This window comes from Ctenopharyngodon idella, chromosome 6, assembly GCF_019924925.1.
Source record: "Ctenopharyngodon idella isolate HZGC_01 chromosome 6, HZGC01, whole genome shotgun sequence".
In the NCBI taxonomy this organism is placed as follows: Eukaryota; Metazoa; Chordata; class Actinopteri; order Cypriniformes; family Xenocyprididae; genus Ctenopharyngodon; species Ctenopharyngodon idella.
In genome coordinates this window covers 1,422,300-1,448,371 of record NC_067225.1, presented here as the reverse complement: position 1 = coordinate 1,448,371, position 26,072 = coordinate 1,422,300, and the positions used below count along the sequence as shown (strand labels likewise).

Sequence of the window (26,072 nt, the reverse complement as noted above, 5' to 3'; positions counted from 1 at the left end):
TTGTTTCCCTCTATCAAAAGAATTGAGTACCAAAAATCCACTGAAAAATGGTTAAAGGGTTAGTTCACCCAAAAATTCTGTCATTAATTACTCACCCTCATGTCGTTCCAAACCCACAAGACCTTCGTTCATCTTCGGAACACAAATTAAGACATTTTTGATGAAATCCGAGAGGTATATGACTCGCCCATAGAAAGCAATTAAACCACCACTTTAAAGGTCCAGAAAGGTACTAAAGACATCGTTAAAAAAAAGTCAAAACGTCAACTGTCGACTGCAGAATTGTTTTGGATGTTCGGTAAGTTCTGTTGCAAAACATACTTCATAAAAGCCGTTTTTTTTAATTATTATTATTTCTTTAGGTTCGGTGTTAAAAATAACAGTGTGAAAGCCAAGTAAACCAGGACTAAATGTATCATTTTCTTTTTCTTTTTTTTTTTTCTTTCTTTTTTTTTTTTTTTTTGTCCGAACCAAAAAACAGAGGAAAGAACCGAACAACAAGTGTGAACACTTGGCTCCGCTAATGGAAACAGTTCAGAAGATGCAGGATCAACGGTAAACATCTCCACTAATGGACATACTGACAGTGTGTCAGTGATACAAACAGTGAAGTCTCAGTGCTGTTGGTGTGTACATCAGCACTCTTAACTACTTTAAGGCTTGGCGAATCAAATTTGAGGAAACCATCTCTTGTATAAGAGGTATTAAAACATAGAAAAGTAAAATAAATTCCATATTGGTTTTCATCTTCACTCTAAGGAGAAAAAGAACACAGTGAATGGAAAAGAGAACAGCCCAGTCATCTAATACTACGAGCCACTCAAACACAAATTATTTGTTCCTCTGGCTAAAAACATGCACACACTTGCCCGACAAGCCTCTAGGGAAACATATACACTCAAGTCCTTCAAACAAAACCTCGGTCCAATTTAACATGTCCCACTTTCCTAAACCCTAAAAATATCTATTTAACTTTAAGACTTCATTAAGAATTTAGGTGTGGTCACAGCAGTTTTTTAGATTGAATCAATTCATTAAATGTTATTAATATTTGGATTAATAAACTGGTAAATTAAATACAAATGTATCCTAATACAGATAATGTTTTGCGTAAGCATGCTAGTGTTTATTAAGCCTACATTATTTTTGTCAACAAAAACTACAGGTCTATGGTATTCAGTTAACTAAGGCCTTGAGTAGAGAGTTTACATACAGTATAACCTGTTATGACAGGGTTCCCGAAGCTTAAAGAAAAGCTCAAAAACTTTACAAGCTCAAATAATATAATGTCGTCTGAAGAAGGCCGATCAAGAAATTGGTAATCGTATCAGCTATAAAAATCCTGAACTATGGTTACTATCAACACTACATTAACTGAAGTTTATGTATGTGCATTATTTACATCCCACAGATGGGGTGGAAAAGTGGAAGAGACTTCACACACGGATATCTAAATGGGGACATATCATAGACTTCTATCGTTTTTATATACAGCTATACTAAATCTAACCCTAACCTACATACTAAGCCTAAGAGAAATTCTGCATTAAAATATATATATATATTTATTTTATAGCTCACTTTTATAGTTATAGTTTTATAGTTAGTTTAGCTCACTTCTAAGTACAAATTTGTCATCAAAATATGGTCAAGCACAGGTACACACACAGTGATTCTTGACTAGCTAAATATTAACATAGACAAAAGCCAGATCAATGTGTGTGCACCTTTGAACCTAAACCACCCAATCTCTGGCTAATGATGTTGTTATATGAAGAAATAAACATGTCCACATCAAAACTATAAACAAAACTATTGTAAGGCTTTAGAAGACTTGAAAGTGAAACTTGTAGTGCACAGTTTTGGGGAACCTTTCATTGTATAGAACTCTATCCACAAGCTTTGCTAACTTAAATCATGCAATTATTTATCCAAACTGACAGTCTCCTTTTACAAGTTTGGTTGTTCAAAATAAATTTAGCCCAACTAAATAAGTTCTGGCAATTTTCCAGTTTGAGAAGTTGTAACATTACTAGTAAATTACCGGTATGATGCTATGTGTGAATAAAAAAATATGATTACCGGTATGAGCACTTACGAGGTCAGAACGTGCTAAAGTCCACACAAGAGATTATATGTGAATAAAAGCCTAAATTCATAATCTGTTCATCATATAAAGCGATCCAGTTTCTTCAGAAAATTTGGACCAAACCACTCGATTCATATGGATTAGTTTTACGAACTCTTTATGAACTTTTTGAAGTGACAAAGTGGTACTTGCGTGGACTGTAAATGGATGGACAGAAATCTCTCATATTTTATTTCAAATATCTTCATTTGTGTTGCGAAGATGAATGAAAGTCTTACGGGTTTGCAATGACATGAGGGCGAGTTACTGATGACATTTTTTTCATTTTTGAGTGAACTAACATTTAAATCTTCAAGACTCACAACTGCATTTTTGGTGAACCAGTGAACAGAACCACAACTACACATATTGTTTCACTTAATTCCCTAATTTTAGGATATCCAGTGATCATAAATAGCAGAAAGGGGAATTATGTGGTCTGAGATGGAGACTAAACTAAACTCAGGAGTTGCTCACACCTCATATTTGGCTCAAGAATGACTAAAAAAAAATGTGCATAGAAAATTGTGGAAAGGTTGGAGAGAAGAGGAAGAGGGGAGATCATGGGAAGAGGAAGGGGATCAAGCACAACCAACCCACAACACAACAGACCAAAAGCACACTCATTATAGAGATGAATGAACATTAAAATGGGAGTGGAGACAAAGACAAAAGAGTTGGGGCACTTTGCTGTATCACTAGGACAAATGGTTCAGCATGTGACAAGACAATAAACCATTTGTAAATTGTATGGGATAATTGGGTCAAATTTAAGAATGAAGTGAGAACAGCACTCAGGACAGCCACTAAACACAGGATTGCGTTGGGACACATCACATATTCAGAGAGATTTATGAATAAATGTCTTTGGTGCCAAAATAGCTCATCACGGTCTAATCTTTAAAGACTAACTCCCCATGTCTTCCTTATCATAAGAGAGATATACCCAACAACTATCATGAACACACTCAACTATTGATAAAATATTTTCCCAAATACCAACAAATGAGAATTTTAACATTTCAGTGGTACTGATTTGTAATTAGGAAGAAGAACTAAGGATATTTAAGACATGTTAGTTAGGGCCCAAGCCCTGAAACAGCGTAGGCCCTATTGTTTTCCTTGGGTAATTTATTTTTCTAATTTTGGGTCCCTTAACATGCTCAAAAACTTTGCACACATGTAGGAATCGTCGGCCATCAGGGCCGGGCTCAAGTTGTCATGGAGGGGTCGTGGGGGGCTCCGTATCACAGCCTTTTATATGCTTGTATTTGAGGGGCTCGGTAACACCTCTTTTCACCTACAGTAACCAAACTTCACACAGTTATAGATTTCATCGGGCCGAACAACTTTCAAAGAAGTCATATGCCAGCCCAACAGGAAGTCAGCTATTTAGGGTTGTTTGAAAAACGCATGCTCTGGAATTTGATATACTCCTCGGGAATTCATCCGATCGCCACCACACTCGGTCAGCATGAAGTCAATGGCCCTCATTTATCAAACGAACGTAGAAACCAGTGTACAGCTGAACGGAAAAAATCAGCTTATGACAACGCTCATGTGTGATTCATTAAACTTTCGCATGCAGCCAATTCTGTCGCACGAATGAACGGGTGTTGATAAATGTGCTAAAAACAATCGTCATTTAAATATCTCGCCCCAAATCTTAGAAGCCTCGCCCTATAGTTTACGACACAGAGAAACGTAACCCGGCCATGAAGAGGAAGTAATCGCATGAAAAAGAAATTTATCTTTCTCTAAAAACACCCCTCAACCTCGTAATTGCAAACAATAACATTTATATAAATAAAAATACCGGTAAATACTTACAAACATTACTATTATTCAGAAAAGAACAAGAACGTCGGCGCCAATAGCCTAGTGGTTAGGGCGCCAACATATGGTGCAAATGCGTTCACGGCGACCCGAGTTCGATTCCCGTCTCAAGGTCCTTTGCCGATCCTGCCCAACTCTCTCTGCCCAATGCTTTCCTTTCTGCTCTCTACTGTCCTCTCCAAATAAAGGCACAAAAAGCCCATAAATATAAGAAAAAAAAAAAAAGAACAAGTACGAAAAATAAGTAGCCATATATTATAAACTGAAACACAAATTAGGCTATAGTGGCATTCATTATAAAACAGAAATGAATTTATTTGAAGCAAAACTGAATTGGGCTCACACAGCCTCTCTCATTCAGGAAGAATCTAAACGTTTCCATATTCGCGATGTGACATTTATTGGTTGCTGAACTACTGTTCATTATGTAAACAAGGCTTTCTATTTCACTCTTGTTTCAATATCCACGTAAAACATCATCCTTCACATGCGCAAAATGTGTTTGGTTGGGCGTTGCGCGCGCCGACTGGTACAGATGGACAGCGGACCCTTTAAACTGAGGAGCGTTAATTTTGCCTGCATTTTAGTTTGCTGATAAATGGCTAAAATGTAAAGTTAGCAACTGTAGCGTCTGCGTGTGTGAGTGAGACGCCCACACGATCAATTAGATAAATATTTTAATAAAATAAAGAAAACGAGTACAACGTGAGCGTAGACTGTACTAGCCCTACTTGATGCAGTCTTTCTCTTTTGTTTTGTTAATCTGTTAATTATTTCAGTGAAATATATTTTGTGTAGTCCTATTTTTTTATTCCTTGTAGGCTATATTGTTCTGGTTTTCTCTGCATTGCAGGTGTATGATGTGTGAATCCTAATGTTCTGTTGATGTTGCCATTTGCGCATCCAAAGCGAAATCCCTAGAAAGAAAAAAAAAAGAAAAAATTTGTGGTAGGCCTATTTTAAGACAGAAATTTGATGTCTTTTGTTAGAAATAAATGATTACTCTGTCTCTTACTTTGTCTTTTCCTTATAGCATGGTCAGGTTAGTCTGTCTCACCCAACACAAATGTTTTTTAAAAATGTTTACAATTTTAACTTGCGATAAAATCTAAAACTTAAGAAGTTAAGTTCGTTACAACAATGGTTTATAGATTTTAGCCTATATGCATATAGTGGCTACTGATATTTTTGCTATTTTTATAGTTTTATACCATCATATGGTCACCAAAGTCACCAAATTTTTATGTTTTGGCTGTCTGAACTTATTGGAAGGATTTTTTTTACTGAAGTAAAAGAAATATTAAAACATAAAAAAAAGCATATTTTACATAAAAATGTGGTACTTTTAGAGGTAATTCAAAAATACCCCAAAATCACAAATTGCATAAATTTATAGTTTTTATTTTATCAAAGATAGTGATATGACATTTATTTAAAAAACATTTGTTAATGTATTTTAAATCATTTGAATGGTTATTGTCTACATTACCACACACACAAAAAAAAAAAAAAATCTGATTACTCGATTAATCGTCAAAATCATCGTTATTGGCAGCCCTAATCAGATGTATTGCTGTATCAATGCTGTCATTACCATGAATACATTTCATTTGGAGGGTGTGCATAGACAGTGCTGGTTCATGATTGAAGCACTAGACAAACTATAGCCAGAAAAAGCTTAAACATAGTTAGGAATGCTTTACCTGAATTTTTGTATAACATTTTAGAGTCAAGAGCAATTTCTTATCTGAAGTGACTAATTTACCTGCATGTGTTCATTATTCAACATATTGCAAAATTTCACTTGACACATAACTTCTTCAATTTGTGATGGAATTGAGCTCCAGTACTTCAAGGCTTTGCAATTGCAATCCATAAAGTAAAAATTTGCAACCAAAACTGTACAACATCCAGAGGATTCTTTCAACATTATTTGTGTTGGTCATGTTGTCCAGACATGCTTGGACTCTAATTATTGCTGCGTGCAGCTGTATTTCACTTTATTGTGCTTGATTGTTGCACACTATTTACCCATGGCACACCCAAAGCCTTGTTCCTGGCTATGCTCCTGCTTTTATGATGTTTTTTGAAGCTTGACAATCCCTAGTCACTGCATAAGGGTAAAATAAGGGTGAGGAAATTATAAAAGAATTCACAGTGAGTGAACTATTCCTTTAGGACTTTAAACTTATCTTCACTAATTTCTTCATAAGTATTTAATGGGATCATAAACCAAAGTAAAGGGCGAATATAGGTAAAGCGGGACAACTGGTAACCACCCTCTGTGGTGAAAATAATTTTTTTTAATGTTGTTTATATGTCTGTGTGGTGTTTTTAATATGATTTAAGACAAAACGTGCAAATTCAACACCATTGCAGTATTTTCAGTTTCAAAAAACACTCTTCACAAACTACCTTGTAACCAATCACGTCAATGTGCCAGCGGGCTCTGGCATATCATTATGACCGCTCTAAAGCAGGAGTCTCAAGAAGCCAGGTTATCCCGGTATATTTTTCTGTGAATAAAAAAAAAAATTGGGTAGATTTAGCAATATAGCGGGTGTATGATGTATATTATGGTGTTATGATGAATTATATGCCTTTCTCCACTGATGAGTTGTCTGAGTTGTTCAAAGCGTTTCTAAGGATACTGATATTTAAAAGGCAGACTCAGATGGTGAATGGGAACATGGTTTGTGTAACATTAGCAACACATTATTAGCAGCTGTTTGATAATGTAGTCAAGCAAAAGGCTAATCATATTAATAACCGCCATGTGCCCGATGTTGTAAAAAGCAATGCCATTGTGCAACGTTTACCTCAGTAAGTTGACCGAGTGGATCTCTGAGCTTGTGCGAGTGAGTGGAGGCAGGGCTAATTAGCATATTCATAGATCCTCGTATACTAAATGAAGCAAGGGTGTAGAGTTACATTCAAGATATTTTAAGGCATTAAGATTTTTTTTTTTTTTTGGAATGTCATTTTGGTGATCAAAGATGAGTTAAAGGGATAAAATTATTGACTACAGGGGGAATTTAATCTATCATTCTGATAGGTGCATTTTCTTCCATTACTAAAAATAAACAATGTAAATCCTAAATCATTACACTATTGTGTGATGACACTGATGACATTGCCATTTTTATCATATTTTGTAAAAGGCAGTCATGTCAAATTATGATAAAGCACTCCAATCGGTGTCTCTAACACTATCTTCATAGTTTAGGCATAGGTATGTTTTTTCTCTAGCAGCAGCTGAGAAGCATTTTCCATAGTTTATGCCTGTCACTATGGAGGGGCATGTTTGATGACATAATCAAATACTATGGATAATGAGCTCTGGACAAATGAGACAAAAGCTTAATTGTTTATTTATAAAACTAAAAACAGCCTTTGACTAAAAGAGATCCAAACTGTGCAGCATGAAGGAAGCATTATGGTTTGAGGCCAGACAGGCCCTGAGGAAATTATAGACTGAACCAAGAATTCCACAATGTACCAAAGTATTTGAGAATATAAGGCCATCTAAGAGGATCTTGTATAAACACTCAAACAAGGCCACAAAGGAATGTCTAAAGCAACATGAAATGAAGGGTTATGAAATGGCCGAGACAAAGCCCACTTCTAAAATCTATAGAAATTCTGTAGATGAACATTTAGGCATGCACAGTCTGCAGGTTTGTGTTGGATGTGACAAATGTACTATCCTTATGTAACAGCTATGTCCCTAAAAAGTGTGTGTGAGGGAAGGGGGAGGTTAGTTCCCACTAATTCAGTGAGGGGAGAAAAAAAGAACAGAGGGGTAGTTCCCAGGACAACCAGAGACCCACCAGAGCTTTCCAAAAAAAAAAAAAAAAAAGCAAAGGGTTGCCAAGGGACTCCACTAACTACGGAGTTCTTCACACGTCCCCAAATGCATGCTTGCATACAACAATCAGTGTACGTTAACTCTATTCTACTTTAGATACACATGAATTAAAGAATGCATCTTTTATAGCTTTTGCTTTCACAGCATCAAAAAGAGACTATTGTAATATGGACCTTCATAAAACCCACAAACAAAAAGACATTTCATATCTCTTATAACAAATAGCCAAGAGAATTCTTGCACTTTTAAAAGAATCCACTTTTAGCTAATCAAGAATTTTCTTGCTTTAGCAGAGCTGCAACAGGGAATAAAAAGGAAAGAGATCTTTATTAAAGCCCTAAAAAGCAAGAAGGTCTGGTCCAACATTCATGTTCTCTTCACCATGGCAACTCATTTTCCCAGGAGAGAGACAATCTCAAGGGTAGGCATGTTTATGAGTGTCCCAGGAAGAATTTTGTGGAGTTCTGTGTGACTGCATCAAAGAATAGGAGAAAAAAAAAAAAAATAGAAAAAAAGATTGGAATTAGAGTTAGGTTTATCTTTCTGAATTACTGCTATTACAACTGGAGGTAGTATCTGAATTTTATAATCTATGAAATTACTGTGAAGTTTACAGATTATTTCTTTTCCTATCCATACAGCACAAAGAAAAGAGAAAATTAAAAAGAAATGCTATTGATAAAACAATAACAGATAAATTTTGTTTACCAGCTGCATGATTCTGGAAAAATTGAGAATCACAATTTTTTTTTTTTTTTTATAAAAGAGATCACGATTTACCCACGATTCCGAATAGACAACTAAGTAAAATAACGTACTAGAGGTTCTGATAAAATGTTAATAGCTGCAGTCGATTTAAAATATATATACATTTAATTAATTTTACTTTTTTTCTGCCTCTTTTTTTTTTTTTTTTCAAAAATTGGTTTGAGTGAATGATTCAATGACTCACTTATAAAGAGTTGACTTGTTTCATTACTGGATGAATCAGCACTTTTGAACAAATCTCTCGAATCAAATACATTCCTTTAACAGTCATTTGTCACCACCTACGTGTGTAATGATATAATTGATACTATCTTTATTTGAAGCGCCAAATTACTTTCAAAAGGTGATCGCATACCATAGACATCTGTGTTTATATTCTGAACTATAAACTTTTATCCCAGTACTTCTGTGATAATTAGAATAATTATTAGGGTGTACTCACACTAGGCACTCTGAACCGTGCCCGAGCGCGTTTGACCCCTAAAGCCCGGTTTGGTTGACAAGTGTGAGCGCTCCGTTCTGTGCCCTGGCGCGGTTCGTTTAGCCGGCCCTGGCCCGCTTAGAAGAGGTGGGCCAGAGCGCGGTTCAGTTGGGCTCAAGTGCGGTTCGCATGCAGTGTGAGCACCAACCGTGCCTGAGCACGGAACAGCTACTTTTGGGTGTGCTACTGTCATCATTATGACAGCAAACATCTTTATTACTACTCTGATAGTACACTTATCAATTCATGTAATTAATTTGAGTGTATTTGGGTTTATAACGGGTCTGCTTCTCACCTTGATGAACAGGAATTGTAGTTTGCAAGTAAGGCTGCAAATTCCTCAATTAACGTCAGCTGCTGTAATAATCCTCTAAAACATGCAAGTGAAAATCGCTGCACGGTATAAATAATAAATATATTAGGCAGTATCTTAGCGAAAGTGCATTTCTTCCTGTTTTCTTCCATTCAAAAAGTTGCATCGTGTATGACGTAAGCGTGCTTCGGCACGGAACGTTAAATGCAGTGTGAGTGCAGGCCAGCGGGTGAGTGGGGAGGGGGGACAATTGCGCTCCGTCTCGGTTCAAGGCAACCGTGCCTAGTGTGAGTACACCCTTAGACAGAAATAATGATACTGTGTGGTTGAAAAGACTGTTTGTGAAGCTGTTTCATACCTATACATGACAACTGCAACTGCTCTTTCTGGGTCAGCAGCAGGTGGCAGAGCTAATGCACATGCGCGAGTGTTCACGAGAGCATCACGACGCATGCGTTTTGTGTTCACATAAGAGCTGACATTGTTGTGTGAACACACTTTGGATAATATTATTTTGTAAATAAAGTGGTAAATTATGTTTTTTGCACAAACAAAGCATTCATGTCGTTTCATAAAATTGAGTTAAAGGAACACTCCACTTTTTTTGAAAATAGGCTCATTTTCAAGCTCCCCTAGAGTTAAACAGTTGAGTTTTACCATTTTCTAATCCATTCAGCCGATCTCCGGATCTGGCGGTACCACTTTTAGCATAGCTTAGCATAGTTCATTGAATCTGATTAGACCGTTAGCATCTCGTTAAAAAATGACCAAAGAGTTTCAATATTTTTCCTATTTAAAACTTGACTCTTCTGTAGTTACATCGTGTACTAAGACTAAAGGAAAATTAAAAGTTGCGATTTTCTAGGCCGATATGACTAGGAACTATACTGTCATTCCGGCGTAATGATCAAGGAACTTTGCTGCCGTACCATGGCTGCAGCAGGCGCAATGATATTACGCAGCGTCTGTGACCCCCTGCTTGCACAGGGAGCGTGCCTTGCAACCATGGAGACATTTGTGAGAGATGCTGCGTAATATCATTCTTACGTCTTACGGTTGTGGAACGACATGAGGGTAAGTAATAAATGACAGAATTTTCATTTTTGGGTGAACTAACCCTTTAACGTTTATTCGTGCAGCTCTACCTTCAATATATACTGAATAGTTAATTATGTTAAATGAAACTGCTAACTGTCAAGTAGCAAGAAATGCATCAACAGTGTATAAATGTATGCAGATTAATATATTTACGTACAAGCTATTCAGGTTATTAAAACAGGATACTCATTCACACCTTATGGTCTTCGGAATTTCCATGCACTCATTCACATATTCAGCAGTTACTCACTCACCCCTCCCCTCCATCTGCAACTCTCCCTCTTTCTCCAGTTCCCCCTCTTATTCACTGACCTTTTAAATCTCCACTCCAACAAAAGAGACAAAGGAAGCCGGACAGCTTTCTCTCTTTCCCCCCTGCTGAGGGGGAACAAACACACATACACAAGACTACAGCCCATCATTCCACAGGGGCACAGGCCTGATGCAGACGTACAGATGATTCACACCACTATATGACTGTATCTCTTGTTTTATTCATCACTATTATTATCTCAGTTATTATTAGGAGTCCAACCAAGGCTGCTTCTGACCATTTTGGCACCAAAAATAAACAATTCTAAAATAAGAAATTATCCAACAGAAAATTTCAATATGCTTTATTAAAACACTTAGTCCAAAACCAAGTCTATATTAAATTGTTAGTCAATCCAAAAATGAAAATTATTTGGTGAAAAAAAATAACGTAATCATTTCTATTAGGATTTCTGTTGTTCCAAACCTATAAGACTTTCGTTCATCTTCAAAACACAAATGAAGATTTTCTAATGAAACCTGAGATTTCTGACACTCCATTCAAAGTCCATGCAACCAAAACTGACGTATAAAACATTTTCACATCCATAAGAATCAAGAGGTTTAAGCCAAGTCTTCTGAAAAGACATAATTGTTTATGATAAACAGATTTAATTTTCATAGACTTTCAATAGATAGACAAAAAATGATGAGAGAATATAAAAATATCTTCATTTGTGCTCAGATGAGTCCCATACATGGACCGTCTGCTAAATTACTGGCACCCACAAAATGATTGACAGGTAGAAAGCGAATCAAAAGCTGTTTGATTGGCTAAACAAAGAATCTGACAGTGGACTGTGGCCTCTTTTTATTTTACTGTTTACAAAGCCTTGGACTGCCAGAGAGATCGATGTTATATCTCTTGACAGTTATTTCAGTGATATCCAAGTAGGATAATATTCTATTCCACAAAGACGTACGTAACAACCCTAAAAACAATATAGACCTTTGTCAGGTTAGACCATATTGAATTTAACGTGGATGAAAACGAGGCTGTGAGGGATAGACTTACAGTCTTTACAATGGCAAGCACTGTATAAAGGTCCTAAAATAACAATTTTCACAACTCACAAAACTATTTTATGGAGTTTTTGTATACTGAATGTTTTTTGGGTTTTGTTTCAGAAAGACGGTTTGTCAGCTGAACAATGTATGTTGTTAAACAACAGTACAATCCACTGAACACACTTCTATCACTTAACAGCCTCGTTTTCATTCCTTTTAAAACTTAAATATGGAGCTACTCAGATTACGGTCTATAACACCCTGATAAATGCCTAGCAACCAACCAGAACACCCTGGGAACAAAAATAGCAAAACACTCCAGGCATATTTCAACAAACGAATATCATAGAGATATGGGGCTTGGCTCTCTTAAACTAAGGCTCCATATATGACTCCTGAGGCCATGTTGCCACCAGAATGTCACCTGGGCCAGTGTGCGGCCCCAGAGTTCCTTCAAGGCCCCATCCTCTGCACTACAATATCATTGAGACATGCAGATGGACTCTTTTGGCTTGAGATGTGTATGAGGAATGTCATAAAAACATTCAAACACCTGGACAGCAACTGTTAAGCTCAAAAAGAGAACAAAAATTTGAACATAAAGGTGCTTTTGTTTAAAAGGGTTGTATTTTTCTGGAGTTTATTAGTGATTCTGAATGGTTTAGTACTTGCTATCGGGTGTCTGTTATATGAAAGCACTGGAATAGCGGACTGAAAAAAACTTGTCATTCACATGCACAGTACAGAATTTAAAACCCTGATGAAAAAGGCTCAGTAAACTGTTGAATACATGCAATACATTAGGTGTTGCGTGCACACACACAATATCTCTTCTCTTTGTGCTCTAAACTTCTCATTATGGAGCAAGGTTCACCTGTAACTCAAGAAAGTGATGCTGCTGTACAGCATTATCAAAAATCAGTATCGAGCCATCCCTAATTTATGTTTATTGAAGTTAAATCCAAATCATTACAAAATGTCATTCCAAGTGTCATTTGTTAAAGTCACTATGAAACGAAAATAGTGACTTTTTTCCATATTGTGACATATTCAAGTGCAATATTGAGTAGCTAGTTCACCCAAAAATGAAAATTCTGTTATCATTCACTCACCCTCAAGTTGTTCCATCCAAACTGTATGAATTTCTTTCTTCTGCTGAATGCAAAATAAGATATTTTGAAAAATGTCTGTAATCAAAGAGTTGATGCCCCATTGACTTCCATGGAACAACTTCAGGGTGAGTAAATGATGACAGAATTTTCATTTTGGATGAACTATTCCTTTAAAAAAAATGTAGGGCTGGGACTTGGCTCTTGGTTGTTGATTAAATTTTAAGATGCTTGCAGTTGATTGTGGAAGAGCAGGGTTTAAAAAAACAAAACAAAACATAAACATGGATGAATCGTTCATAATAAGATCCATACCATGCATTTACAGAATGATTTGCAAAAATTTCATGCCAACTTTAAGTTACAATGTCTTTAATAATATGACATCAGTGTGACATCATGATGGGAGCTGCACTTTCCACGGTGTGTACTAACTTTTTAACATAACTCTAGCTGAGAAAGTATGTCTTTTTTGGTACATTTCTATTCTCCACCCCAAAAATAGTGTACTCACACAGGACTGGAAATTCTGTCTGTCATTTTTTATTATTATCATGATCGACTATTCATAGAATTTTCACATAATTGCCCATCCCAATGAACAACAAAACAATATAGAAACACTGGAGTCTGTTTACACCTGTATGTAGTGCTTTAGTATCTACTTTTATCTACAGATCAGCTGAGATTAATGTTAATGTCAAGTGTAAAGAGTACAAAAGACCCCTGTGGTTAGAAGAAGAGTACATTGACTGGACATAAAAAAAAAATAAAAAAAATAGACCTGATGCATTAACACCACCAAACAGACTATAGCAATAGCAAATGTGTCCAGACAGTGGACACGAAAATAAATCCTTATTCTCCAAAATGCCATAAGTGAATAGGTGCATAGGAATGCAATTTTGATTCAAAATCTTGGTATATGCCTCATCAAAAACATTAGTGCTAATAAATAAGAATAATTTATAATAAATTACATTTATTTCATGTTATGCATATTTTTATGATCTCAGTCAGATCACTTCTTCATTTATATAGAATTTTAGCCTATACATCAGAACACTAATCATCAAAACTGCATATTCAAGGACAATGGTGCATTAAGTATGAATCTTAATTACAGTGTCTCCCAACTTACAATTCACCTGTAGCTACTCGGCAGTTTAGACCATATGATATCTGTTAATTTATGATAAATTCATGGACTGCCTTGAACCAATTTCGAGTAGGAGACAACATGCAATACTTTTCATCCACGATTCGGTTAGGGTAAAATCATCTACGATTTAAAATCTTTAAAGAGTCTCTTGGGTTTAGTGTCCCATTGCTATTTTGTTTAAAGTTCACAATCGGAGCAAGTCACTCTAAAACAAATCACCTTCACTTCAAAATGAATATAACGACACGACGTACAAATTACACTACTCTAAAGGGTAAAACACTCACAATGTGAACAAGTCTGTTTAAATAAAGCATTTACATAACCATTATTACAGCGCAGACATGTGTAACTTACTTACCTTATATTCACGTTACTCTACTCTTGCGTTTGGAAAAAGTTTATCCAACTTGGACGACTTTCAAACAACGCAAATTCACACACTGACCACAATCTCCACTGTGTGATTTACTCGGTTTACGATAGAAAAAAAAGAAAGATAAAAAATAAATAAAAATAAAACAATAATATTGATGATTATCACATTCCGATTCTTTTTTTCTGCACAGGTCAGTCGCTTGGTTTGTAGTTAAAATTATCCATTTAAAAAATAGTGCTTTGCAATTTACTGGCCCTTTTCACAGGTCGCATACCGCGCTTCAACAGCTTTTCAAAGTGAAAAGGTTTCGCATATAGAAATGAATCACTAGAAGGGAAACTAGCGAAAAGCATCGGTTCCAGAAAAGGCAACCCGGAAGTGGTTTCTAATTGGTCAGATACGATGACTCTACCCCCCAAGAGAGTAGGCTATTATTTTGGATTGTGTAAAATTATTAATGAAGTCTGGCTCCGGTGGTCTCCCAATTTTGACAACTTTAAAAGTTGACTACTCTTTCACCCATTTGCTCTTTTTGTCATCACTTGAAGAAACAATTACCAACTTTGGAATTGTTTGTTGCAAAGTGTTTTGTACTGACTTTTCTAAAAGAGAAGTAAAAACTTTTTTTCAAAAAAGATGTTGATATATATGAATTCTTTAAAGAACACTTATAATTCATTTGCTTGTAAAACTGTTCTATGGCTAAGATGGCTTAATACTTATAAGGTAATATGAGAGGCCTATATATGCTTTAGTTCATTTCACTTACAAGTGTAAAATTGCAAGTAAAGTTTTTACAGAGCTTTGTTTACACATTTTTTTAATACACAAATTTCAATACTTTTCTCTTTAAATTAAACTTTAAAATCAGTCCTTATAACAGAGGACGGAATTTAGTATAGCCTAATTGTGGATATTTCTAATTAAGTGATAAAAATAAGTTGCAAATGATTTACAAAATACATAGGCTACACATAGGCTACTCATCTCTGCACCTATAAAATTTACAACACTATGTTTTGCTACCAAATTGTATTATCTAATAACATTGGAAAGTTTTCCTTTAAATCCTGCAATTTCCATGAACGTGAGTTCCTTAACATTATGAATGACACTTAGGAAGTAGTGTGAATGATTTTTAGGAATGAAGGCATTCATTTTTTCCTTTTGATTTATTGTAAACAAATCACTAACACTAGGCTGCTTATGATGTAGGCCACTTGGAGACCTCAGACAGTTGTCATATGATTCTTGTGCACTGTTTATATATATATATATATATATATATATATATATATATTACAATACTACCTTTAAAAATGGTAATGGAAATATAAAAACAAAGAACATTATTATCATGTTCTTCGTTGGTTTTTTGTTCCTGTTATTCTTAGTTGGTATTTTCTGTGTTTACATTCACCTGTCTTGTTTAGTTCCTCATTTACCATTGTATTTAATGCCCTCTGTTCCCTATGTTCATTGTCAAGTCTTTGATTTGCTTTGTTCCGAGTTTTATGGTCTTCTTTGTTTTGGTTTTCTAATGTTTTCATATATCCTGTTTATTGCCTGCACCACGGCAATTACATTTTACACAATTCACTGTAATACCACCAAATGTGACCTATCCATGCAGACTAACTAAACCCCATTCTAATGTTGTCAGCATTGGTTGAAAACATGATTAAATAAACAAGCTGGTTTTAAGCACAGCAGCACTATTTATTTATAAACAAAACAAACAAGAAACTCAGGTAAACACGGGAACAGAACAACCAACTTAATAGGGACAAGAACAAACTCAGGGTTTAAATAACACAAGTCAAATCAATGAAATAGAAAACAGGTGCAGACCATAATCAATCACTGAAAAACCAAGGAAATAACTCAAACACAGGAAACTGAACTAAAACAAGTGCGAAACCTGCCCAAAACGACAAAAGACAGATAACCCGTGACAAATGGTCAATGCTGAGAAAGGACCGGTATATTTAGGATGCAGCCTCATTAGGATGTTTGTAACATTGTAATAGATTTTAGGTCTTGGAGTCTCTACTAATGAGCTAATGACATGAAACAGACAGACATCCAAAATGTGCACTGTTGATGGGCCTCCAGCAAAAGGGTGCTGACCACTGGCCATTGCTGCTTCTGTTGCACTAGTGCCCACTACTGGTGGAACCCATGCAATGAGTTTGAAAATAATGCACTAATCCAAGGGCGTTCACTCCTGTTCATGGAGATCTACCTTTCTGCAAAGTTTCCAAATCTAATAAAACACACCTGATCCAGCGAATAAAGATTTTCAGGAACACTTGAGGTTTAGAACAAAATTCTGCAGCAAGGTCTCAAGATCTCCAGGAAAAGGAATAATCACCCCTGCTTTAAGCTCTTGATCATTTAGAACAGACTATGGAGTTGATTTATTATCTACATTTTTTTTTTTCTTTTGGATTTGTTGTATGCACAATTCATTAGGCCTATAGGTGTGCTTGGGCTGTTGAGGAAAACCTTTAAAAAATGACAAACAAAAATGATAACAATACAATAAATTATGACTGTGTAATAAACAATCAGTAAAATCTCAATATAATTTTTCTATCAAACACTAGAGTTGTTAAACACAATCTAGTTGTCCCAACTGAGTTACTGCCTAAAGCATACATTTGAGTACGTTCACATTCAAAATGTAGTTAATTCAGAGACTGTAATGATGTGAATCCAGTTATCAACACTGTAAATCTAGCTAAATTTTTTTTTTTTTTTTTAAATATATTTTCATTTAAAAAAAAAAAAAAAATAACAAAGATTTATAACTCTACATTGTCTTCCTTGGCATGAAATTTCAGAAAACTATTTAAAGCTGCTGTGTGACTGTTTCTAACACAACAGCTAAGGGAATTTTACATCATTTTTTCTTTTGAAAAGTCATAAAAACTCTATTGTGGTTATTTTCATTTGCTATTGGAGTAAATGGGAATGTAAAAATATATATTTATTGTAGTTTCTATTCACCACTATTGAAGTATACCCCACTATGTTGACTTTCAATTCTAAGAACCCCAGAAATGTGAAAAAGGGTCCAGTGAGGGGTTAAAGGTCCATCAGCAAAAAATTCTCTCACCCACTAAATGAAGTGGAACACATTTCCATCACGGTGTCAGCAGGGATTGCTTGAGGGAAATGCTTGGAAAATGTTTAGTGAAACACAGCCAAACTCTCCACCACTCTATAGGTATGGATTTACACTCAATGTGTAGCATGTCATTTGCATTTGAACACGTGTGCCATTTGTATAGTGTTTTTGATTGAGTATGAATATTTGATGACACTAAAAGTGTTTTGTTATTTAGGCTATAGTATTGTAGGCCGCCTACTGGATTGATTATGAAAGTGAAATATCAAACATAATTGATAAATATTTTTCGTTACAGTTTATGCAACCCAATTATAAGTAAATTTGATTTATAATTTGAATTTTATTTTTAAAACCTTATAGGCCTGGAGAAGGTCCATGTTAGCACTAGGTGGCGGTAATGCGCAATTTCAGTTTGCGATCCCCTATTTAATAAAAGAAGAAGAAAGAAGAGATAACTTCTCGTGCTTGTTTCTTTCCGGGATTTAAATTGTCGGTGTACTGTTACTGTAGGATCTGTTCTTCTGAACGAACGACTAAAGTTCTAAAAATGCTTCGGCCTTCAAATGCTCATTAGCCGACAGTCTCTAATTTGTTCAACTGTTAGTAAACACTCGATGTCAGTGAAATCATATTATCAGGAAAACTGTACCAGAATTGTCAGTTGTATTACATTAATTTCCTCTATGTTGCAGTAAAACTGGGGGCTGATAATGCAGGGGTTTGATCAGACTGCGACAATCGGAGCGACTGTTCCGACGGGATTCGAGCACACTGCAGCAGAGGAGGTTCAGGAAAAGCTCGATGCTACTGCTAGAGTCAGCAAAAACAGAGGAAGAATTTATTTTGATATAACAACAGATAAACTTGCTAAGGTCAGTCCTCCTCTTGTTTGTATCACATAACCTGTCGTTTTGTAACGACAGCGGTGCTCTGAGATCAGAAAGTGTGATTTGCATAGGCTATTAGGCATACGTACAGACGAGAAGCCATCGGCACATGCAGCTATATTCAGCGGCACATCCGGTTTTCAGTAAAAGTTGTGACATGCTGCATAGTGCTGTGCCGCCTTTTGGTAGTGAATGACACAGCTGTGTTTTTCAGCAAGCACGGACAGAAATCTTTCCATTAATATTATTCATTGTGTTTTTAATAAATATTTTCCCCAATTTCTTTCTAAAGGGATTAAAAAAAAAAAAGTCTTCCTTTATGTATTTGCAAGTCATGAATCTAACCAAACAGCTACGAGGGAAATCACAACATTACAAACTTGAATTTGAAGAAAAGGAAAAAAACAGACAAAGGAACAAGAACAAGTACTTAACATATTTTTTGAATGAATTAACTACAATTCTATACACATTGCAAGCAACATAATACAATTTAAATATGATAGAAGAGAAAGTTTTTATTATATCTATAAAAACATTGTAGTTTATGTTTATTGCAAAATAACAAAATGTGTACATAATGTAAGAAGTTTACAAGTGTTGGGAGACCAACCTTATTGCCATTCTTTGTCATATCTTCATCACAGTAATGGGAGTAGGTGGTCACTGCAGAGATCTGATTCTATGATTGGTGGATATTTCTCTGCAGGATCATTAGTATTATAGTTATTCATTAGGAATTTCACTGTCAAACATGATTTAAAAGAATAATAATAATAATAAGGTGAAATAATGTGGAATGATGGCTTCAGCACAGCAGAAGTATATATTTATTAATGTTAATTCATCAATCACCTTGGAGCTTATGGTAGATATGTCTTTACAGGCTTAGTGTTAAAAGTCAATTCCACTATGGAGAAAATGAATTGGATTTTTATGTCAGGAACTAACTGGACTGTTCTACTCCAACGTCTTGAGAGCATTATACGATCCATTGATCTTCCTCAATGCTTCAATAATTTTGAACCAAATAATCTTGTTTGTTTTGTTGTTTTGCTGGCCAATATTGACATATTTGGACACCTACAGGCCTGCATGCAGCATCATGCAAAAAAAAAAAAAGGTGTACAGTTACAGATGTCACCGTCTTAATGTGCACTAGAGAAAATTTTGCTTTTTGACTAAAGGCCCTTTCACACTGTCCACGATAAAGTGAAGCAAATCGCCGACTAACGATGCTTTCCCACCGAACGTAAAATGATTGATCGCCTATTTTTTTATTATAGAATGAACTCTCAAATACTTTTATGATACTTTTATGGTACATTTGCATCCTTTTTTCCTGCATGGAAATCAATGACCATTACAATTCTTTAAAATTTCTCCTTTTGTATTTCATGAAAAAAGTCATATTGGTTTGAAACAACATGATAGTGAGTAAAGCAGCACTGTCTATTTACCTTTAAATTGTTATGTGATTTTTCAATTTCATTTATTTATTTCTAAAGGTACATCACCTGAAGTCTTTAGACAATCTGTTTGTTGTGGTAAAAGAATATGACAACTACCAATTCAAAGCCACAAAGGTATGTGCAATATTTTACTAGTTGTAGTTATTGTCAGTTGTTGAGTATCGAATGAGTACCAAAGTTTATATAATACCTCGCATACATGTTTTTGTTTGGTAAAGGGTTGTTTCATTAATAAAACAATGCTTAAGTTTATATAATATCTCACCTACATGTTTAGTTTTTTGTTTAGTAATGGGTGGTTTCATTAAAACAGTGCTGTAAAACAAGGGTGTCAAACTCATGTTAGGTCATGTTATTTATAAAATCTTGGTGTACCAATAGAGAGAATATGATAAATTCCTCTACTAATTTCATTCGCTAGATGCTTCTAGATAACTCATAACACAATATAACACAAAGTTCAAGAAAAAATAAGCTGTACACATACTGTGTTTTCAATAATGTGCTTCTTAGTCAAACTCCACCAGCATAGATTAAAAATTAATATATTAGATCTACTGTTATAATCAATCAGTGGAGACTTGGAAACATTTATTACCCCAATATTAAAATTTGGTAACACCTATAGTAATAATTATGCACAGTTACATGCAACTAACCCTAAACCAAACCCTGGTTTTACTGTTTTTTGTTTAACAGGAGGAAGTGCAATTGGATTGGCAAGAGCTGGCTGCCAGGCTGCCTTGGACCAATGCCTTAGAAGTCTGGAAGTTGAACAATTCTATAAGAAAGAAGAAAGGACGTCGGAAAAGAGCTAACCCCACAAAATCAGATCAGTGCGGTAATGTTAGCACCAAATGTACTGATGCTGTCCCGTCAGATCCTGAAGAGCTCTGGGTAGATCTTGAGGCTCTAGAGGTGAAGGAGAACCAAAGAGATGTTTCTCCTCAGCCAGAAAATGACTCTGAGGAAGAGAAACTGTCTGAAAGCCAGGATCAGGAGTCAGGGGTAATGCCTCTTAAGTTTCGAGTGACATGCAACAGAGCCGGAGACAAACACTGCTTCACCTCAAATGATGCGGCACGAGACTTTGGAGGAGCTGTGCAAGAGTTCTTTCAGTGGAAAGCAGATATGACTAAATTTGATGTTGAGGTAAGGTTCAGAAATTCTGCAACAAAATGTAGACCTCTTTTTTTCTGTTTACCATATCAACCATTCTAAAAAAAATGGTTTGAAGAGAAAAGACAAGGTGTACCTCATATTTCTCAAAAGTGCTTTCTTTGTGCAAAAAGAAAGTGCTTACTGGGTGCACCTTTTAATTCGTGTAAAGTTGTTTTTCTATAGAAAAGAACAATAGGAGCCTAAACCATTTCCAATGTGGTGGTGTTTAAAAGTAGTAATAATAATAAATGTTCAATAAAACAAAGAAGGGATTGTAACAAATGTTACATGTGTTTCTCTCTTATTTACAGGTGCTGTTGAATATCCACAATAATGAAGTTGTTATTGGCATTGCTCTCACAGTGGAGAGTCTACATAGAAGAAATATCACTCACTTTGGCCCCACCACTCTACGGTCTACACTGGCTTATGGCATGCTTAGGTAAGCAGCATTCCTGTAAAGCATGGCTTCCGATCATTACAGTAAGGTGGTCATGATACCATAATTTTGTCTCATGGTTCACACTTGGCATGGTTGGTTCGATTAAAACAGACTCTGGTCCGATTGCTTTGTTAGTGTGGTTCATTTGAATAAGTGTGAACCCTGGTGTGCACCAAACAAGTGGACCGAGAACCCTGAAAAGGCACAGGAGAGAAACAACCACTAACCAAAGACATCAGAACGGACAAGGAACTGAACAGGGAGTATATATACACTGACTAAATTAGTGAATTAACAAGGGGAAGGTGGACACAATAGGTTGCTTTGGCAACTAACAGGCACACACTAGGAAACTAGGGCTGTGAAATCACCCCCTATACTCTCATTCACCATTCCACTAATATAGCTCACTTGAGGAAGTGAATGAAAACGAGTCAGCGAATTCGGACATGCAGTGCATCCGAAGGACTGGCACTTATGCATAGTTTGTGCTTGCTGTTTAATAATTATTTGTAGCTTAGCAAACTGGAGCTCCAGTAGTAAGATGAAAAGATTTATCTTGAACTCTGGAAACTATGTATAAACCTTAGTTAAATAATTTAATGATCAATTAAAAAGGAATTTATACCTGAATGATATTACGCTATATCCACATTGGACCAGCGGTTTGGAAAATGGATGGATGATTCATCTGGGGGCGCCATCTTCTAGTCAGATGCGTGAATTCATTCGCCGCCCAACTCTCATAGTGCACTATGGGTATTCCCTAGCCGTTGAGCGTACATCGGTTGTACACTTGTTACTGTGGTGCATTGTGGGATTGAATGAGTGCACTAGATAATGTCCACTGTGGTTTCGGACACCACTACAAATGGCTGTCCCCTCATAGTGCCCTATTTAAGGGTATGGGGGTGATTTCGGACACAGCCTAGGTCAAATAAGGAAGACAGCAAATAAACACAGGAACTGGGACATGAACCTGACACAAACGAACCAGGACTAAATGTATAATTTCTTTTTTGGTCCGGAACAAAAGAACCAAGAGAGGCCAAGTGTGAGCACACCCTTAAACATAAAGGTTCCAAAATGCCATAGAAGAATGCCATCAGTTAACAATAAAAGAACCATGTTTTTCTTAGTGTGAAGACAAATTTATTAATCTAAAGAACTTTTCTAAAATAAAGAACCATTAGTGCAATGGAAAGGTTCCATAGATGTTAAACTCAGCATGAAATGTAAGTTGTGATAGTCTTTTCTTCCCTATTGTGATGTATACGTGAAACGGCTTCATGAACAAGAAAAAATGTAGGCCGGGACTTGATTTTGTCCATGGGGAATAGATTGGACCGTTTAAATGTTTGAATTTGTTGTTTGTGCCATGTGTATTTGTATTGGTTATAGTTTGAAGGAAATGCACTTAAAGCTGCAGTCTGGCATTTTTCCTCTTTGTCGCCATCTCTGTTTGAAACCTGCGATTGCAGTCATATGCGGAATTGTTATCGTTACGTGTGTTGTGCATCGGCATGACTCCTCAGCGGATGAATCTAACGTTTGCTGTCAATCACTACACCGGTGTGGATACTGTACTTCAGAATCACAGATTCTACTTCTTGAAAGTATGACCAATATAAGAATTTTCACTGGAGAATATTATCTGAACAAGTAAGTAACATTTCTGCTACTTTTGTTCTGACCAACTGAGGAAAAAAGCATTAGGCCTACAATAAATCGCGCTGCCAATGATGATTAAATCTAATGATCACTTAGCTCGGATCACGCCAAACCGTGCAAATTATTATTACTGTTATACTTTGTTCTCAAATTGTTAATTTTAACAACATAAGCATTGCGTGACTATGTGTATTTAGTGTGTATTAGTGTTACCTTACATTTGTCACTGATGATTGTCATTTGGACCTTTCTGGATTACAATCGGCCATCAAAATAAGTTTATTTCAGCTGCTGTGAGAACAGGCTATAAATGATCCGCTACAAGCAGCATCCTCGCATGATAAAGCCGACTAGCCTGGACTCCTTCCTTTCTGTTTACAGACTTGACGTAATGAAGCAAAGACGAACTGCTGCATTCTCGAATTTCCCGCGAAAATCCACCAGGTCGCTCTTATTATAAAACATTATTACAAGCTTACCGTTGTGAATCGAGCTAAGATAAGGAGATAGTTTTGAACACTGGCTGGATATGTACTTGCTCAAAAATTTATTTTGGATAATTTTTAACCAAAAAAAGTTACGGACTGCAGCTTTAAGAAAACTAACAAACAATTATGTCTGACTGTAATGATTTTTTTTTTCTAGACTTTGCAAGCCACAGGTGTCAGATGTGATTGTAGATCCCATGTGTGGAACTGGAGCTATACCTTTAGAGGTTTGTTGAATTATGACTAAGCTGCTAAATGAATTTGGAGTCTGTCTTCAGTTATTATATTTCCATGCTGTTAGAGTGAGTTGTTTTTAAAAACAGATGTTCTTTGTTTTATCAGGGAGCCATGGAATGGCAGAATTCATTTTTTTTAGCTGGAGACAACAATGACACAGCAGTCAGCCGATCAGTCAATAATATCAAGCACATTCTAAAGAGAACACATGATGGAGGGAGGTGAGGCTTTTGATAGTGTCCTGCCAACCTTTTTTGGAACAGCGTTATTTTAGTATTATTTATATACTGTTGAAGTATTTATTCAATTTTTGAATTTTAAACTTCTATTTTTATATTTTTCATATTTTCAGTTTTCATTTTAATTTACTTTGAGTTTTAGTAATTAATGTGTATTTATCACTTATAATATAATATTTTTTATTTATGTATTAGATTATTTCTGTTTATTTTTATTTTTATTTCAGTTTTAATCATTTTTGTACTTCAACTTAAACTTTTAAGTTGAGTAACTTATTTTAGTTGCCAAGACAACATTACTAATTTTTCTAAATTAATTTAAATCAAAAAATAACAGATTAAAAAACAATATTAACAAATAAAAGATATTAACAATGCACTAATAATATTTTTGATTAACAAAAAACTGGAATGTGTGAGGGAACACTGGTGAACTGATGTGCTTTGGTCACAGGTTAATTAACTCACCCAAGCTCATATGAGATTAATGAAATATATAAACAACATAATTTTTTACGTTACAATACATGACTACGAAAATGACACCCTGTTCAAATGTACACTGTGTTCACTTCATGTTATATTTTTTAGATCTTCAGGTTTGCCCTTTGACATAGTTCAGTGGGACTTGTGCAATCTACCAATGAGAAGCAGTTCAGTGGATATCATCATTACCGACATGCCTTTTGGAAAGAGGTACTGACAGAAATCTGAAGTTGTAGAACTATTCTTATTTATTATTGCAATTAATAATCCTTACAGTATAATTATATTATTAAGTGTTTATGTATTTAAACTGTTTGTGTTGTGTATGTTTTGAAGAATGGGGTCCAAGAAGAAGAATTGGGAATTATACCCTTTATGTCTTCGAGAAATGGCTCGAGTTTGTAAACCTGGCACAGGCAAAGCTGTGCTGCTGACTCAAGATAAAAAGTGTTTTTCAAAGGTGTGGCTACTTCCTTTTTTTTCTTTCTTCAAAATTATCATTTATAATTCTTAATGTAGTTCATTAAAAAGCATTTTGGAATGTAGCATTGCAAATTTCATGTGAAATGGAACATTCAGCAATAAAATAGAACCCAGATCTTTTGTTGTTGTTGTTTAAATATATTATGAATCTAACATAGTTCCTTTTCATGTGTGATGCATAATGTTTTAACTTGTTTTTTTATGAGATATCATTTCTCCCCATATTTTATCTGTTTTTTTTTTTTCAGGCACTGTTGCAGATGGGGGCACTGTGGCGGAAATCGCATACTGTTTGGGTGAATGTGGGAGGATTGCATGCTGGCGTTTTTGTGCTCAAAAGGACAGCAGTAGCTTTTGGCACCACTTCAGAAGATGTAACGGAGCCTCATACAGCAACAGAATCACAAAAAGATAATATGGAGGACGCAAGTCTGTGAGAAGCCTGAAAGAACAATTCGCACATCCGTTGGTGTCCCTTGTGGGGTTTTTTTTGTGTGTTTGAGAAGTTAACATGACCCCAAAGTTTGCTTTTTCTGATTAGTTGACCTGAAACATAATCTTTGGCTGTCCTGATTCAAGTTAATAAAATGTTCAAATGTTATTGTTCATTTTGAGGTGATTTATTTATTTATTTTTGTGAAAATAGACAATTACTATTTGCAACTCCAAATCATTTGTTCACACTACATTGGACCTGCCATCTTTGTCTTTATTTCTTCAACTGCAAAGTGACTTTAGATTATACATTTCTATCCTTGCATAATTGTTGTAACTATTAAGGATGTGCACAGGGTGTAAATTAAACAGAGGCATTCAAGAGGGTCTCCTGTTTTACAATAATGGTCCATGTACACAGACATCCATTACATTATATGCATGCATATTCTTCAGTGAGCTCAAGTCTTTTC

General features: G+C 35.6%; 2 protein-coding genes across 6 annotated transcripts in view; one reads left to right on the top strand and one right to left on the bottom strand.

The window, feature by feature from the left end:
• The window catches only part of plxnb1b (plexin b1b), a 61,452-nt gene extending 46,663 nt beyond the window's left edge, over window positions 1-14,789 (bottom strand). Inside the window, exons 1-2 of one of the 3 annotated variants that reach the window (XM_051896988.1) lie at window positions 14,445-14,788; window positions 6,380-6,480 (exon numbers count right to left, since the gene is read on the bottom strand). The gene's annotated coding sequence lies outside the window, so the exon portion shown is untranslated. Of the gene's footprint in view, window positions 1-6,379; window positions 6,481-14,444 lie in introns of all 3 variants that reach the window. The other 2 variants (XM_051896991.1, XM_051896987.1) reach the window with 2 other exon arrangements.
• Window positions 14,790-18,015: 3,226 nt separating this feature from the next.
• On the top strand, window positions 18,016-25,765 carry thumpd3 (THUMP domain containing 3). Of its 3 annotated transcripts, none has more exons than XM_051896589.1 (10): window positions 18,016-18,197; window positions 18,291-18,470; window positions 19,994-20,071; window positions 20,657-21,109; window positions 21,430-21,560; window positions 23,877-23,946; window positions 24,062-24,177; window positions 24,787-24,891; window positions 25,018-25,141; window positions 25,413-25,765. In XM_051896589.1, the coding sequence occupies exons 2-10, from the start codon at window positions 18,309-18,311 to the stop codon at window positions 25,599-25,601; spliced, it is 1,428 nt and encodes a 475-aa protein (XP_051752549.1). In that variant the 5' UTR covers window positions 18,016-18,197; window positions 18,291-18,308; the 3' UTR covers window positions 25,602-25,765. The 3 variants fall into 3 exon arrangements, with proteins under 3 accessions (XP_051752549.1, XP_051752552.1, XP_051752550.1); XM_051896592.1 differs by having other exon boundaries at window positions 18,026-18,214; XM_051896590.1 differs by having other exon boundaries at window positions 18,028-18,470.
• The last annotated feature ends 307 nt before the right edge of the window (window positions 25,766-26,072 follow it).